At 41.3% G+C, this 19146-nt stretch overlaps 1 protein-coding gene across 1 annotated transcript in view; it reads right to left on the reverse strand.

Moving 5' to 3' along the window:
• nsmfb (NMDA receptor synaptonuclear signaling and neuronal migration factor b) overlaps positions 1-19146 on the reverse strand; it is a 57014-nt gene that overhangs the window by 29053 nt on the left and 8815 nt on the right. Inside the window, exons 2-4 of the mRNA XM_086207103.1 lie at positions 11489-11550; positions 9710-10471; positions 8223-8295 (exon numbers count right to left, since the gene is read on the reverse strand). Of these exons, the coding sequence (XP_086063229.1) occupies positions 8223-8295; positions 9710-10471; positions 11489-11550 (897 nt within the window). The remainder of the gene's footprint in view (positions 1-8222; positions 8296-9709; positions 10472-11488; positions 11551-19146) is intronic.

Consider the following 19146-nt stretch of genomic DNA (forward strand, 5'->3'; position numbering starts at 1 on the left):
AGGATAGCCAGAACTAGCAGAGGCAGTACGGCTTCTGACATCACTTGTAATGCAAATCTCCTTTGTATTTCAAGTGTGAGTGACATATCTTGATATTTATTTGTGTAATGTAAGGCAAAATGATTTTTTCAACTTGAATTTATCTACATGTATGCCTGTTAATTCAAAACAGGAATTAAAATAGAAAGATATTGGAATACAGCAGCTCTATGGTATGGATGTTACTATAGAATGTGGAGCTTCTTTGCCTGTTAGACACTTGATGTGCCATGGAATCATGGTTTTTAGACACCTATGAGTCTTTTGGACAAACAATTCATTATCTCGGTAGGTACCAAGTTAACAAGCTGGCTAACTGGTGAGCTACTGTGCAAATGTCTCAGAGTGTCTCAGCGGGGAGGGTTTTTTTTAGTACAAATTTCTGGTGTGAACAGCCTCAAGAACTGTAGAATAACAGCGTGTGCGTCGTGCCAGTTCATGAACAATCCAGTTCAATATGTTTGATAAGAATAAAGGGAGGCAAGTAATTCTTTTCTGTCCTACATCCACTCTCATTAACATGAAGAAGAATCAACAAGTCACAAGTGCTGCATGTTTGAAAAAAGTTTGACTCCAAAAACTGATGAGCCAAACTCACACTCACAGAAATAAGACCAATGATAAATCAGGGTCATCAAACAGCAGCATTGCTGCTGTTGTGTTTCATACCAAAAAAGGAAATAAAGAAAAATGAGCAAAACTTTTAAAGGGCTCATGAAAAGAAATGAAGCGATAAGCGCTGGCTCCTTTAGAGCGCTCTCTTTATATCATCAGAGTTGTCAGCCTTCAGTTGAGCAAGGTTTGAAGTTGCTCCGCTAAGTCCAATGTGATCAAAACCACAGATCTTGGACTCATTTAAAAAGGTAAATCCATGTTTCCGTCTCATTACTTGAATTTTTGTTGAATTATTTGTTGAATTCTTCTGCAGACACCTCTTCATCCCTGACTGTCCCTGCTCAGCCACCTGCTCCTGATCAGGGTTCTGCCCCTGATCATAAATACTGGAATTTTTTATTCCATCAAAAGAAAAATACATGCTCTGCTTCATGTTTCGTACCACTGGAAAAGACCTAAAAAAAACATGAGTGACTAAGATAATACAAATGAAAGGAGAAGAAAAAGAGTGTAGAAATTGACTTAAGTGGTCTTAAATGGAACAATGTGAGACCTGGAAAAGCTTTTTTATTATTCATCAAGGTTTGCACTGTGAGAGGGAGTAGGCCTTCCCATCACTTACAAGTTTGTCACTGATGCCTGAATCTGTCACTGATACGTGAAGCATTGAAAGCAAGAGATCCCTGCAAGCGTGCTGTGGCCGTTAGTCTATAACTGATCGACTATTATAATCAAGAGTTGATTAACAGGCACTCGGCTGATTTTATGCAAAATTGTTATTAACTTAGTGTTCTATATAAGTGAGAAAGTTGCCCCCATCAATCAAACTGCGGTGATTCAGTTGTCACTGTCAGTGCCGCTGACAACCTCCAACTGAACCTTGCCCAGTTCACTTGTAACCCTTTATATCTATGATAGGGTCTGTACTTCTAAACAGTGTTTTTCCAACCCAGCACTTAATGGAAAATGTAACATTGGCTATATCAGTGAATTCCAACCCAAAAGATAAAAAGTATCAAAGTAAAATCCAAAACACACACCTTCCAAAGTGCCTGATATTTTATTTCAAGCTATTTGGTATCTGAGTTGCAGCACTCCAAAGAACCATGTTGACATGTTAGTGCTGATTGCTGGAGTCGTGAAGGAAGAGCCATAAATAGAGGGATGACTCAGAGGAGAGGGGGATCCATCACTCAGCTCGTACCGGGTGTTTTTACTGAGTGACAACCGCTTTTAAAATCACTCCGACCCACACACCAAGACTGCCGAGTCAAATTCGCATCAGTGTGTGAAAATGTGTGCATCTGTAACCGTCCCACACAACCCTGGCTGTGACCTCTCCAAAAAAGAAAAAGAGATGTGTTGCTTATTCATACATGCATAATTCTATTTGTGAACCTACTGAGACATAAACCTATTAAAAGCATTGTACTCTGAACACACACACACACACACACACACACACACACACACACACACACACACACACACACACACAAGGTCTATGATGGCCCTATTACCATAGCTGATGATGGGAGTGCACTCAAGGATTATTGTAAAAGCAACATGTTCACCAAAATTAGAGTCCGTGGATCCAGAAAAATCTGCAGGGTGTGAAGGCGACTTGGCGACAGAGCAATTTGTCCAAATGTAAATGACTGTTTAGATGAGTTTTTGATGTCAACTCCCTGATATATAATCAGATAATGATGTTTTATTCCTCATGGATAGGATTAGTTGTAGTTGTAATGTTCAAGAACAATATTAAACTTAATGGCAATAAATTATTGACTGCATATGCACCATTTTCACAACATTTCTTCCTGTAAATTGTACTGACTTGGGTATTAACAGCAGAGGTGGGATCAAGTCACAACTATGCAAGTAACGGGTGAGTTTCAAGTCCCAAGTTGAGTGATTAAATTGACTTTTTTATTGTTTTTTATGTATTTTTACCATTTAAAATGTTATTTAATAAATGTACTCAGTTTTTAACCCATATTTATTGAATTTACATACAATTAACTAATATAAGCTCAATTTAAAATTGCAGTTTTTAACCCGAATCTCAAATGAAAAAAAAACAAAAAACAAAATGAGCAAACATAATAGGGTCTTTGCCCCGGTTGTACCTCCGGGCTCAGGCCCTAATGAATTGCCTCACTTATTCCAAGTTAACTACAAACAAATAATGGATGCAGTCAAGTTATTATGGATCTTCCTCCAAATCTGAGCGGCGTCTGAAGTCTGTTTTTTCCAAGTTGAGTTACAACTCATCAAACCAGTGAAACATGTTAACTCAACTTCAAGTCACAAAGACTCAAGTCTCTTTCTTTGATTTCTAGTAAACTACCTTTAAACACTGTGGAGGGCCGGTCCCTGTGGTTCTTCACTGTGTCCACTGTACTGCTATTTGTGTTACTTTTCACAAAAGGATTGTTTCGTCACTCCAAACTCAAATCATTTGCAATTTGAGCAATGTTGAATTGCCATCTTTGAAACTTAACGTTTCAATTAAAAGCCAACTAATAAGGGTGGGATTTATATCAGCTGGAGACTTTTTGTGGGAAAACTGCATTGGGGGTGAGGGTCAAAACAAGAAAAGCATAGTAGGTGACCGCCACGATGTCATACAGGTGGAATCAGTAGTATGGAAGTATGCATAATGCAATATTGAGTACAACAGCAGGTAAAACGGGGGGGTGGGGGGTGGGGGGGGGGTTACAGCCTCTATGGGCAGAAAATGTAACAGATAAGAGAATTTCCTTGTTTTGACATTGGGGTGTAAGAGGGACGGTTCAGTATCACACAGGACAGGACAGCAAAGCCAGGACATGGTACCTCTCCATCGTGGTGGGTGCCTCCTGCTCTCTTTTCCGCCTCTTTTTCTCAGCAATGCCTCGGAATGCCCTGCCAGGATGTCAAAGTGGTTAAGAGGTTTTGTGGGGAAATCAAATACTACTGTGCCTGACCCCTGGCCAATTTTTTCTGTCTGAACCCAAACCGATCCAAGGGCAGGGAATGAAGTAAAAAAAAAAAAAAAGCATTTGGTTTTGAACTGCAAAACCAGTGTGTCATAACCACACATACTTTGATAAAACCAAGAAACTGATCAGACTTTAGCCCTTTGGTTCTAGTTGGGTTCGGGCATAAAGAAGACGTTTCAGTCGGTGCGGGATGCAGCAACAACAGAGGTCAAAGTGAGGGGTCCACAAGGGGTTAGTGAGGGGTTAAATTGAGCTGAGTGGTAAAAGTTAGCAGCACAGGGACCTTTTATTCAACAGACGCAAAATGTGCGCGCGCACACACACACACACACACACACACACACACACACACACACACACACACACACACACACGGGCCACAACTCAACGATAGCCAAGAGACACTGAGGTGTAACTAGTGAACTGTTTATTCTGCTTTTCCAGGAGTTGCTCCAGTTATTACTCTTCTCACCCACCAACCAATCCCTAGTGTACGACTGATCATCTTTGACTTCTTGCGTAATCATTCAAATTATAATTATTTTTTTTTTGTGCATGTGTCTTCTTTTGTATTATCTGTCATCCTTTGACTTGGCCAGTGTGGGCGTGACTTACCCAAAGGGGACAGTAATGGCTGTGACAGGATGTCATACATTATGAGAATCATCACTGACAGTGTATGTCAGAAATTAAAGCCATATCCTGCAGTCTGGTTTTGACTGACAGAGAGACAGCTGATGAGCTCAGGGACGATAAACAATGGGATGATGTCGTGGGAGTCTGGAAAGTGTTTATTTATCCAAACCCTGTATAACTCCACCTGGGTATTGCTGATCTGTCTCCCTTATGAAATCTATCACTTTCAGTTTCCTTTTCTTGGAAGACGTGAGTGTGTTATATTGACGCCAATTGTTACTATTTGTCATTCCTTCCTGCCTTACAAGAAGCCTTGAAAGCCCAGTTCCTCTATTTTGCCATAAAGCAATTAAACAGACTTTCCTCCCAATCAGATTATTCCATTATTCCATTACTATATTGGCCAGCAAACCTATTAGCAATAAACCTGTTTGTTCATGGCAATAATGTCTCTGATTTCATATAAAAATGCTTATGCCATGATATAATCTAGTTAGTCTGTGCAATAGAGCATCAACTTGTGAAATTTCAATTTCAGTCCCTATCAACTTCCCCGTTGTACCTCCTCATATAAAAGGTTAGGTTTGGAACTGTGGAGCCACTAATATAAAATAACTAATATAAAGAAAATTCACTATTTTATAGGAACTCACGTGGTAAGTGTCAAAAGATGTTAGATGGAAATTTTGAACAATAATTTGGTGGGTTCTCCTGAATGCTGGAAAAATCCTTTTTAGAGGATACATGATTTCAATCCTTTGCTAACAACCAACGTCATACCTTCAAGTCATGGTTAGCCTATATTTAGCTTGCTGCCTCAATGGGACAACATCCTATCAATTTGGTCAGACACACAGAACATCATCCAAAAAACACTGCATACAGAATTCCTCTATAACAAATTCAAAGGGAATATGTGAGAGACCCCCCCCCCCCCCCCCAACAGCTTATTTGTATGTAGTAATTGACAGAACGGGGCTGGCATTAGCATCAATTAGCCCCCCAACTTCTTTTATTGTGTAGGCCTAGTTAAAATCTGGACAAGTTTTTGTGCTAGAGTAAATACTTTAAAATGTGTTACTACATATGACTTGTTAACATTCAAAACTGCTGTTACATTAAATAGTGCTGCCAAAGTGTACTTGATTATTAAGTGTCTATTTATAGTTTGAATAAACTATAAATAGATAATATATTTATAGTTTGAATAAACTATAAATGATAACTAAGCACAGAGGAAGCCGCGGCTCACCTGTTAAGCAAGAAAATAAAGTGTGTGCCAAATGGTCTTCAAAATTTCTACCTTTCCAAAAACTGAGATAATTCAAAGTTTTGCTACTTGTCTTTTTCTTTTTTTTCTGTTGAAAAAACTGTTTTTGGCCGAGCATGTTTAGATTCAGAGGAATTGTCAATGTTCAGTCTCCTAATTAAATGTTCACCTGCTCAGGTTTGTTAAGCCACTGATAATATCTACTTCAAGTGTTTTGCTTTGAAAGTTGCAGTGTTTGATTTTACACAATTTTCAGTACTGCTGATTTCATCCCTGTATTCAGGATAAAATTCTTGCTGCACTTCAGTTCTCTCGTATATGTAACTTCAGTCCAGCAGACACAGAGGTTGATAGGGACAAGCAGACTGAATAGCACAAAGCCACACAAGGAAAAGGGTTCATGACATGTTACCTAACTGAAAGAGTAAGGAAAAAGGAAGAGCAGCAAGGTGGAGAGTGGGGGTGGTTGAAAGAGTTACTCACGATATTCTAAAGTTGTAGATTGGAAAGCCGCCATCGAGCGAGGAGAGAAAAAGGACAAAATATAAGAGAAGTTAGCAACAGGGCCAGCCAAGTAATCCACACATATCAGAGATGCTTCGTATTGCAGTTCTCACTTACACAACAGCAAGAAAAAGATCTCAACATCAGTGCAACAATTCTACCTATCAACTCAAAAGATGAAGGAACAAGGACAGAGTTTTTTCATAGTACATCAGAGTCTTATTAAAATGTGTGTATTGGATATCAATGGTGAACTGAATGCAGGGCAGATGATATTCCCCATTAAATTTGATTACAAAGTCTCATTACATGAGACAAATATAGACAAAGAGACAGTGACTAGCCAGTAATTTTCATCAAAAGCCAATGTCAGACCCATATATCAGTCTGACCCTAATAGGAACATGGGCAGATGGAAACAGATGGGAAGATGAAGGGAGGAGAGAGGTTGACATATGCAGAGCGACAAGGGAACGTGGGAGAGATGAGTGGAAAAGTTCCTGGTGGGTGAGCTTTGTCGGTTTAAAGGGTCATTATTGTAAGATCTGGGTGATAGGTGATAATTAAGCTGCCAAGAAGAGCAGAGTAGGCTTGTGTGTGTGTGTGTGTGTGTGTGTGTGTGTGTGTGTGTGTGTGTGTGTGTGTGTGTGTGTGTGTGTGTGTGTGTGTGTTGGTGTGAAGTGTCTAGACCAACACACACGCTGTACTTTCAGACCTTGCTACCTTCTAACATTTCTGATTATGGATGACGAGCTGATGTTACTTTTCTAGCTTTAAATCTGAGCATTTAGTGTCAAAAAGTCAAACACATCTTGGAACCTTTGCTACATATTTTGGCCCGAAGTATGTTTCCAACATTCATTAATTAATTCATTTATTATTTATGTCACTTATCCTGCTGAGGGTTGTGGTGAGCTGGTGTCAGTCTCAGCTGACATCAGGTCAGGGATCACGAGTCATTGGCAGGACTGTCATATAGATGGAGACAGCCATTCACACTTTCATTCACACCAATTTAGAGTCTCCAAATAACCTCACTGGCATGCATTTAGTATGTGGGAGGAAGCAAGAGTACCTGGAATAAACCCACACAAGCATGGGAGAAACACAGAAACTCCACACATACATATTGGTATTTTACCCCAAGGTAGGAATGTAAATGAAATAATTTAAGTATTAATTATCTATTTATTTTCAAATAAAACCAGAACTGGATTTTTGAAATTGATTTTAATTCTCCTCTTGAAACATCCATCCATCCATTTTCTAGCGCTTATCCTGTTAAGGGTCACAGGGGTCTGGAGCCTATCCCAGAAGCCTTCAGGCGTGAGGCGGGGTTTACCCTGGACAGGTCGCCAGTCCATCTCAGGGCCAACACATATAGACAGACAACCATTCACACTCACAGTCACACCTACAGTCAATTTAGAGTATCAATCAGCCTCGTCCCCATTTGCATGTCTTTGGACTGTGGGAGGAAGCTGGAGTACCAGAGAGAACCCACACAGGTACAGGGAGAACATGCAGACTCCACACAGAAAGATCCTGTGCTGGAGCCGGGGTTTAAACCCAGATCCTTCTGTGCTAACCACTGCACCACCGTGCCGCTTCTTGAAACAATCAAAGAAAATGAAAATCTTTTTATGGCAGTATTCTTCCAGGGATCTTGTAAAATGTTTAAGAAACTGTTTACATGTGAATATGATGATGAAAGATGATATTTGTTTTTCTGTATCAAAAACTACAAGAAAATACAGTTTACAGTATCAGGGGACACATTTCCACCAGTCTGGAAGGAGAGTTTAAACTCAATTATGGCAGTGTTGTGTTTGAGTTTCCATACTGTAAGTAATTAATCATCATCTCAAACATATTTTTTTTCATAATTAATAGACACAGATGAATATCAGGTTATTTCAGATTGAAAACCTTTCATACCAATGGCGGATTTCACTGACTTTGTTAAACTATAACTGGCCATACTTTCTTGAAACATGCTTATACCAGTGAACCAAAGAAGTGACGAATCCCTGGGATTTTGTAGTAGAATACTACATTTGTGCTGGATGTCTTGGAAGGAAAAGGATATTTCCTGCCTACACAGTGGTGGTTCACTAGCACACAGAGATGTACAGAGTGGGTGTGAGGGCTGATTATCACGCTATACTTACGCCTGCATGGTGGTGGTTGCTGTCTGAAAGCTGAACATATTCTCTTTGGGGAACCAGCTATTAGAAGTGTCCTCTGCAAACAAAAAAGACAAAGGAAGGCGTGGTATCAGAGGGAGAAAATTCACATTCATGCTTTACAATTAGCAGAGGAGGCTCGTGAACACTGATTAGAGAGTGTGAGGTGCAACATCTGAGGATGAATGAGGTAAAACATGCTGCATATTTTATTTTGCTAGACAAGCAGTAGAGAGCTTCCTGTCTGTTTGTATTACTGAGCTCCAGACCATCACCAGATGGCTCACTGCTAGTTAACTTAGCTGCATGAATGCTAACAGTGGGGCATTAAATATCCTGTCTTCCCCAAAATGGTCTTTTCTTAATTGATTAAAAAAATTGAAAATTACAATATCTTGTTATTTTAGAGTCAAATACATACCAGGAACTACTTTCCTGACCAGGCACACCATTCGACACAGCACCACAAAAGCCCCCTATCATATCAAACAATCCAAATAGTGGGGAGAAGTGCCATCCATTCATTGTCTTCCACTTATTCCTGTTAAGGGTCGCGGGGGGGCTGGAGCCTATCCCAGCGGCTACGGGGGAGAGGCGGGGTTCACCCTGGACAGGTCACCAGTCCATCGCAGGGCCAACATATAGAGACAGACAACCATTCACACTCACATTCATACCTACGGTCAATTTAGAGTATTCAATCAGACTAGTCCCCAATTGCATGTCTGTGGACTGTGGGAGGAAGCTGGAGTACCTGGAGAGAACCCACGCAGGAACAGGGAGAACATGCAAACTCCCCACAGAAAGATCCTGTGCCCGAGCCGGGACTCTAACCTGGAACCTTCTTGCTGTGAGGAGACAGTGCTCACCACTGCACCACCATGCCGCCGAGTAGAAGTGCTACGGCTACAATTTATTTTGGTTGAGTTTGGAAAAGATAATTACAAGCCCCACTTCTGGACAAATCATGAACCTAATGATCGGATCTATTTGAAACCATGTGAACACAGAGAAGGAATTGTTGGCTTTGGAAGCTGAGAGAGCACAACAGGATAGGAAACTGAGACCGTCAATGCAGTTCCATCAGATAATCTTGGAAGTTTCAAGGTTGTTGTTTTTTTTTGTTTTGTTTTTTTGCAGCGAATGTTAAGTGCAACCTTGGCTATCGATGCAGTTTGATGTCTTTGGGTGTTGATTCCAGAAAAACAAACTTGCAGTCAGTCCTCAAGTGAAGATCTGAAACTCTGGAATTTTTGCAGAGAGGAGAGAAGACCCAGCTACTTGTCTTGTGTTCACATCAAATCACATTTCCCAAAAGGTTGGTGCGTTACTTCAAATTTTCTATCAGTGAGGAGCTCATATGGTGAATAAAAGACATTTAACTGTTGAAATGACCAATGAACATATCTACACTTCCTTTTCCACTTCAGTATCAATTTTACCCCCCCATTTTCAGGTCCATGATTCTTTACCCCTGTCTTCAGAAGATGCTCTGTCCTCGCTGTACATCCTCTCAAGTTTCTTGCGATGCTTCCCCCCATCTCGTGGTGAGATATCCATGTCCAGGGAACGCTGGCTTTGGCATGGAGCACGAATGCAAGCCACACAATCTGGGGTGTAGTCGTCCCGCGACCCCCCTCTCCTCATACCCCAGTCTCGGATGTTATTGGCACTCCCGGAGCTCTGTAGTGGTTGAGATGATGACGGTGGACCTCCATGGTGCTGCTGGGCATGGCTATGGTTGCTGCGGTGATGGCTGCTACGGTGGTGGCTTCCACGGGCAGCTGTGGCTGACGGTTGGCTGGTGCATGACTGGCTGGGGTCAGAGGTCTGGGACACAGCCTGCTCCCTGCAACCCTTCAGCACCTCCAACTCTAGGCTTTCCTCACTGCTGTGGCCCCCAAGGGTCATCCCTCCTTCCCTTGTGATGGTGTACACCCTGGCTGGCTTCACTACCACACTCCCCTCTGGGCCTCTGGCACCTGCTGGTTTTTCTGCTGAGAGGCTGCGCTCAACAGAGAGTCGACGTTTGGAGGATCCCAAAGGTGCTTGAGTCTGGAGGGTGTTGGCTTGGGGCTGAGAATGTAAATGAGCACTGGGATTAGACTGACTGGACTGGTTGGGTTTGGCTGTGGGTACGCAGCGGCTCTGGGGTGGCAGATTGTTGTTGTGCAAACGGTTTATGTCTGGAGACTCGCAGTCCTGGCCGAGGAAGGTATCAGACAATAGATGATCTGTAGTGAAAAAAAGGAGACAATATAGATAGAAGTGACAGCAGATAAGGCAAATTGTCTGTAATTCATATAGTTAGAAAAGGACTGACAGATTAATACCAAAGATGTGAGGAAAGACTGTTCTTTAACCTGTGAGAGATGCTCCTAATATTCTGTCAGACCCATTCACATGAATTAGGGTTCACTGAAACACCTGTCAGTAAACTGACAGCATTACAAATGACAATCTCTCTTTAGCAGTTTCAATAAATATCAAATGTAAAAGTAGCACATGCTAATGTGTTTTTGCTTTTGACTCATTGTTCCCTCCAGAACCAGCAGAGCAGATGGTTCTCTGTTGAAGATTCAATGGATTTACTGCTACGGTACATGCCTAATAACGTCTGACAGGCAGGTAGATCTTTAGCATGTGAAACATTTCACTAAATGCAACTTTGAAGGGAGAAGCCTCGAGAAGAAAACATCTAAATGCAAATGTGTACATTTACCCTTCTTGACAGATTGATAACTGCAGTGTCTTCAACCTGATGGCAGTGTTTTAACAGTTATAGTTCTTTATTAAGACTCAATAGCATCTCATAATTCATCAAAAAAACAACTTTCATGATGCTCATGAGCTTGGCACACTTTGACCGACTTCTCACTGGTGTCAGGTCAGTGCCACTAATATTAACGCAAGCTCTGTTGGATTCAGTAACAGAAACCCAGGATTGTTCTGCCATGGACATCCATGTTTCAGCCATTCATCAATATAAACAGTTACTACAGAGCCTGTTGTCCACAAAATGGGACCTGGATATTTTGAGGTTGCTGCCCCATAGGACCCACCTGCAACCCCACTGCCTGATTCACGAGTTGAGAGGACACTCCAGATCTAGTATACCCCCTCATCTAACTGGGTGTTCCCATGGGGGTAACCATAGCCCACCTAGGGGATCATGAAATTGGAGGGAGGTTTGTCACTGGGATAAGTATTAGCTGATGTAGGACTGTTCTATTTTTGTGTGGGTCACCTACCTGCTCTGTTGCGGTTCTCTGCATTCGTATTGGACAAGTATTCTCCAAACGCTCTGGCAGCTCTGTGAACACACAACAATAGCACTTAACACCAGTCCTACTGCACAACTGCTATTGTCAGCACAGAATGCTTTCAGCATGGAGTGGGTTTGCACAATTGCAGTCAGCTCATTAAACGGGACAATTGAATCAATAGATTCACTGAAGTATGTCTGTCTCCAGCACGCTATGCTGAGATTCAGCTGGTGGTATTCAAAACTTCTTCTGGTTCTTTTTTTTCCACCTGTGTCAAGCAGTGTGCCTTTAGGATGATATGAATTCAAAGATTATTAAAATAAAACTGACAACTCCTTAGCTGAGGCAGCAAAAATTTTCATCCGCCATCACGACATACCCCTTGATTATTTGTCTTATCATATTTGACCGAAATGTTAAATATTACAATGGATAAATGTATAAAATACAATTTCAGTCAGACAAACATTTACACATATTTAAAAAATCCTGTTTTAGTCAAATTGGCAAAATAATGGGATTTATTGTCCAACATGTAAACATACTGACAGAGGCTATTTTACTGCTTGTGTCCTGAATGCATACTGTGGAATAACCCATGTGTCACCAGGGTAGAAGTGCATTCCTACATGGCGACTAGAGGACTGGAAAACAGCTTGGAAGCTGCAGCTTGTCTCTCCTGCAGAGCTGATGGGCTACATAGGGGACATTGGAGGTGTCAAGCCAGGAGATAAATGCAGGCATGTATAGATGTTATGAAAGCACTCATATTGGCAGGCAGAGAGGATTACTGGCACACTCTGGAGAGTATTTGTGCAGTACAGTGAGTCTTCTTATTTCGAAATATTTGAAGTGCCTGTCTTAAGATCACCAAAATTTTACATATATATAAAACCCCCACACTGAAAGATCTTGTGCTCAACCTTGGGTTTGAACCCATATCCTTCTTACTATGAGGCAACAGTACTAACCATTGCACCACCATGCCACCTGTCAAAATGCCATTTTAAGTTAAATATAATGATGCTGCAGTGAAATGCAGTTTATTTGTGATTTTTGCAGGCAAAAATCCTTGATTACGTGTCACATTTTTTTTCTTTAATGCAATGGAATATGAGATATTTATGCAATGAAATTGTGGGATTTTGCAAAAATTGCGTGAACTTGCAAAAACTGCAGAAACTGATGAATAAGTAAAAGAAAGTGATTCCCCCAACAATCTGTTCTCACTAGGCTACTACTTTAATTTAAAGAATCATTTCTAATGACTTCCTATGATATGCAAGCATACTGCATCACAGAAGGTGTTGGTAATAATTAAGTTCTCATCTTGTTTAATGTCAGACCTCAATAAACACATGGCTCAAGCTTACAAAACCTTACTGAGTCAAACAAATGCCAAGCTTATTCTGTTGGCAAATGACACTGATTTGTCAAGTCTTCACAGGGTTTGGAGCTCTCCAATGACGTCACTTCACAACGTTCCCAAGGCAACAGGAGGAAAGTGGCTGCTCTTGTGTGAAGTAAACACAACATTTTTCAACTTTCTGCAAAGACTTGTGACTTTTTTTGTAACAAAAATGCGGGGTTTATGAAATCATGCAAGCCCCGCATATGATGTGCATTTTGGGTGGAAACTGGCAAAAGTGCAGCGTCTTTCAAAAAAATGCAGCCTTTGCAGACTTTGGCCAATTATGTAATAATCGCACTTTTCTGGAGGGACTGTATTGTTAAGACAACATATTGTTGTGATACCGACCCCCCGACCCCCCCCCCCCCCCCCCCCAAAAAGCAATTGCAGTCTTAGTCCAAATAATCAGTACGATTTTCAAATAGCTCCAGCTCCAACTAGAACTAGTCGATATTTGCTAAAACGTTGACTCAAGCTGATCACACGCAGCAGGTAGCCTAAAAAAAAAAGAGCTTTCGTTTTGGAGCACTTTCCCTCCAATATGTGAAATGTAAAAAAAAAAAATCGTATTGACATTATTCATGAATCATTTTAAACCCATTTTTCCTTAAACAATAATTATCTGAAGTGCACCGTTCACTGTTAAGAGCAAAACCAGCCGCAGTTCACTACACCTCACCCCTGCTGGTACTCAAATGCTGAAAGTGCTCGTCATGTAAAACATATCAGCAACACACACACACCTAAAGAGAAGGAGCAGAGCCTGTTATCACCCTCTCTCACTTTCTACCCTCACTCTGACCTGGCACTGCAATACACAGACGGACTCACACGCAAACATGGATGTGAAGCAGTGTGCACAAGAAAAGAGAGGCTACATATGCACAACAGGCATTCTACATGCACACAAGGAGGAATCTCCTGGGGCTATGGTGAAATTGAATTGCTGTGTTGATGCTTTGGCCTATATGGCTTCCTGCTATGGCATTCTAAGTAATTAAATATGAAGCGGCACGTGTAGTTGTGTCGCTACTCATGAAATCTCCCCTCCCAGCCCAGATCGTGGGAGAAGATGAAGAGGAGGAGGAGGAGGAGGAAGGAGGACACAAGGACAGAGATGCAATCACCTCTATGTGCTTAACTCAGTACACAGCTTCCAATAAAAATTCCATACTCCAATCTGAGAGGAAAGTGATGTCAAGACACACAATTTACAGAGGACAAAACGCTGCAGCGTACAAAGCAAACACGGACTGGAGAGTTTGAGATTATTGAGAAGAACTAGACTTTTTGATTTTATGATCATGACATGACTTGGTGTGGGCAATATAAAATAGGAAAATGGAATCAATAAGTAGCTATAAGTAACAATTCAAGTTGAATAAATGGTAAATTGTGGTAATTACTCAGCAATGTCATGTGAACCAAAAAATACATTTTAAGGTCATTGTCTGCAATCTTGGTCTTTTATCTTCAAAGTCAAAACATACTCCGATTATAACATCTATCCATCAGAGTCATTCACTTGCTCCATTCATCCATCCATCCATTCATTGTCTTCCGCTTATTCCTGTTAAGGGTCGCGGGGGGGCTGGAGCCTATCCAAGCGTCAACGGGCGAGAGGTGTGGTTCACCCTGGACAGGTCACCAGTCCATCGCAGGGCCAACATGCAGAGACGAACAACCATTCACCCTCACATTCATACCTACGGTCAATTTAGAGTATCAATCAGCCTCGTCCCCTCTTGATGTCTTTGGATGGTGGGAGGAAGCCGGAGTACCCGGAGAGAACCCACACAGGCACAGGGAGAACATGCAAACTCCACACAGAAAAATCTCGTGCCCGAGCCGTGACTCAAACCCAGAACCTTCTTGCTGTGAGGCGACAGTGCTAACCACTGTACCACCATGCAGTCTGCTCCATCTTATTTCAAAATAAATTAATGTCAGAGAGTGGCAGACCTTGTGTTAAAAGCAAGGAAATCAGCACATTCTAACCAGTGCATGATTTCTGGGGTACATTCTAATACTAGGGTGTAATAAAATTTATGATATCAATACAGCTGTGGGGGCGGCATGGCTCAGAGGTAGAGTGGCCATCTAGCAACCAAAGGGTCGCTGGTTCCATCCTCACTTCCCCTGGTGACCATGTTGAAGTATCCTTGACCAAGATAGTGAGCCCCTAATTGGTCCTGATGGCCCTACAACTGACGAGAGACTCGTCCAGGGTGAACCCCACCTCTCGCCCAATGTCAGTTGGGATAGGCTCCAATGCCCCCGCGCCCCTTAATGGATAAGCCGTACAGAAAATACATGGATGGATGGAATACATCAGTGAAAATATATGTGTTATTTTGATTTTTGTTGATGTATTTGCAACTATCGCTCAAATGTGGTTAAGACACATAATGGATGTTGGAACATTTAGCGATTAACAATAAACTTTATTTTCTAAAATGACGGACATCAGTGAAATGAACAGTAACAATAAGTGACTTAAAGCAGCAGTACTCGTAATCTTAAAGATGTATGGAAGAAAGGTGTTTAACGCATAACCACGGTGGAAATTAAGTAATTTCAAAATTACCCCAAGCAGTTTTCTTCTAAATAGTGTTTTGCAAAAAAAAGGTTTTTAACACTGGCACAAATTCAACATTGATACTTAGATACCTAAAGGCAAGTATCATCACATTTTTGGCAAAAACAGTCAATAAACTGTAAAAATCACAAAAACTGATCATTCTCTCAGTTTGCAGATGGAGGCTGCTCAGTCTCACTGATACGGGATCTGGCTCTCTTAAATGTTAGGTCACGACTAAATCATTCCAGTGACATCACTCATTTGCAGAGGGAGATTGGCAGCACATGTGCACGGGAACATTGAACTATTTTCATGCTTGAATATCGCTCTCCGTATAGTTTCAGAGACAGACATGAGCTTAATCAATATCTCCTCTGAGTCAGTTTCTATCAGTGATGATGAGGTTGTTTGTCACTTTTCTGTGTTTGTCCCAGCAGTGAGCTACCTTGATCATGAACTCATTTTAATCCATCTGGTATTAGAATTTTAAACTTAAACTCTTTAGAAATTGGATGATATAGCTTTAGCCCCTAATCTACCATCTCTGTAATGGTATTCAGTCCTCACAAGAGAAGGAGAGTAAAACCAGCTCTTGAGGAGAGTCACACCGAAGGCTCCTCTTGCTCCTCTGGCAAGAGCTTATCTGATCCATCACAGAAGACACTATATCTTTTAAATGCATTCATTTCTTTCTGCGGGCAGAGACGACTGAAACAAAAAACACGTATAAAGTATGTGCAAGAATAAACACATTAGTGTGTATTAGTATGTATCATTCTGTCCAGCTCATCTCACACAGCAGCTCTGCCTCTGCTATATGTTTTGGAGGTTGTTCACCCCAACACCCCCCCCCCCCCAACATGTTTTCAGCCATGTGACATGAGGAGGGGGAGGAAGAATATGCTCTGTGATGAGTGAGAGAGAGATGTGTCTATAAGACCAAAATAGAAATGTAAGGAGGGAGAGGGAAAAGGAGGGTGAAGATGGGAAGCATAACAACTAAGAAGAGTATTAAACAAGTCAGAGGAGGAGAGACAGAAGACAAATGATCCAGAAAGTAGATGATATGATGCTCTTATGAGATATATTCAGTTTATTCTCCCTTCTATCTGTGTATGGAGTGGCGGGACAACTAGATGAGTTACATACACACACACACACATGCACACAAACACGGTGTGAGCATTGCATCATACAGTATAGCTGCCTGGGGACACATTCACATCTAAAGTCACAATAGTGGAAGTCCCAGCTGGAGTAAGATATAGAGGAGCTTCAGCAGTATCAAAGAATCAAAGAAGTTTGTGTGTGTGTGTGTGTGTGTGTGTGTGTTTCTGTGTCTCTATTTTCATGTTATTCACACCTGCCTCTGTCACTGTTCACATGATCAGCTGAGCACAACTCTCTGAATGTCTCTGAGGATGTTTCAAAATGTGGAGTTATCTTTGTATCTTGCAGTGAAGACAAACTCTTTTATCAAAACTCCCTCATCCAATCAACTCTAATTTTGGTGAGTATAAAGTGATGGATGACATCACCATGAATTCCCTCAACCAGAAGCCAATGGGATTTTTACATTGGATTTTTGATTGATGCCAAAATGTCAGAAAACTCCACTGTAATGATTTTGGAGGTGTACATGCAATCCTTACAAGTCCTAGCTACAAGCTAGTCAAGTCATGATGCTGTGCACAAACTATGCCATGTAGCATGATGCCACCATAACCATGTACCTCTGCTTTGGACATGATGTTTGTATTTTCCAATAGCCTCTTGTTAGCAACGACTGTTTTGAAGACATAAACGCTTCCATAGAGAAACATCTTAAAATACCTTGAGCTAGTGTTCTTTGCAGCAAGGTTGGAAAACACATCACACAAACAACATATTCTTGAGTATTCCCCGGACTTCAACTTCCTCACACCTGCAATAAGGTATAATTTAGCCACTTGGGGGCACCAGCAACAAGCTGTACACAAACAATTGACATACAAGGGACATTTACGTAAGCTGGAGAACACAGTTCCATTTCTCATTCTTCGTCTAATTTACTAAACTTGGATGAGACATCTTGCTCAGTATGGTAGGAAAGGTGATAAAAAAAACACTGCTGGTTTTGTGCTTTGAGGGATGAACAGCACATTGTGGAGCTGAAGTCATTACAAATACCTGGAGGGCTGCGTCTCATGGGAAGAAGAAAAAACAATAGAACATTTGCAGAAAAACTGAAATCCATGTTGAACATGACTAGCATGGTCAGTTTAGCAGCTCCAGTTGATCATAACAATGGAGGACAGACCCGGTATATGTCTGGCATTTGTGAAGCCAATGATAGTTTTTTAATAGATGGACAAAAAATGATGAATGGAATATCAAAATTATAATTGATGAGTTATTTATAAAACATAGAGCCCCATTTGGACATTTTATGGGACGTGAGGCTGTGTGACTATTTGAGGCCCATAGCACCATCGCTTCCATGGAAGCAGTCCAGAGGAGCGCAGTCCTAGGAACAGCTAAGATACCGCATAGAACCCTCAAGCCTTTGGTAGGAGACCTAAGCTAGAGGGTGACACAGAACCACTCTACAAGGATACACACACACACACACACGCACACATATGTAAACATGTACAAGAAATGTGCTAGTAAGTAAAACAGGCTTTAGTTTCTGTCATCACATTGTCTGAGACAGTTTATCTGTGCCTGCCTTGAAGTTATGCAGCCTGCATAACCAGCTCCAGCTGATAGACAAGGTGTGTTAAGGTTCTGACCTGGGTGTGCACTCCATGTTCCATCCTATGTGGTGATCATTAGTCACATCAATGAGAAGACTTCCGGCCATCTTACCACTCCGCCAAAGGCTTCTGACATTTATAGGGCATAATTAAAGCCGAGCTAGTTCCCTGTTATTAGAGCAAACTCAGGTTGCCCCCTATACTGTTGACGCATGAACACAAATGCAGAGTGGAGAGGTGAAACACTAGGGTACAGCAGTGGAAGAGGCAAAACACAGTGGGGAAGATTTGATTAACTTCAAATGTTAAGTACATTTTTCCCACAAGGTGTTTACATGCAAAGTCAGTGTGGTTCCATTCAGAAACACACATTTTAAAAGTTAATTTCCTGGTCTTTAGGGACGGACCTGAAAATTGAACAAGCATCATTTACATCAGTTTATTGCAATTAAGTCACAGCAGAATGTTAGCTGGAAGCAGCCCTCACCCAGAAGTCAAGTCAAGCTAATCTTATTTGTATAGCGCCAAAGCACAACAAAAGTCATCTCATGACACTTTACAAGTGGAGCAGGTCTATCACCACACTCCTTCCATGAATTACACCCAACAATTCTCCATGAAGCAGCAATATCCTGCAACAGTGGCAACGAAAACTTTCCTTTTAACAGGCAGGAATATCAAGCAGATCCTGATGGGGCTGTAGAAATCAGATTATTTATTGTGTAAACTAATGCTTACTTATAGAAGTAATGTAAATACACACATAATTACACAGGTAAGCTCTAACTCAAACTAAAAATGAATTTTTTAATTAATTCATCTGTTCCACTCTGAAGTAGCTGTCAATCAAACATCCCTCCAGCTGGTTGAGACAACAGAGGCGCTTCCCTTTGGTTTCTTGATTTTATTTCCT

Source organism: Aulostomus chinensis, chromosome 6 (assembly GCF_037954235.1).
Source record: "Aulostomus chinensis isolate RoL2024-O1b breed Wild chromosome 6, RoL_Achi_v1.0, whole genome shotgun sequence".
NCBI lineage: Eukaryota > Metazoa > Chordata > Actinopteri > Syngnathiformes > Aulostomidae > Aulostomus > Aulostomus chinensis.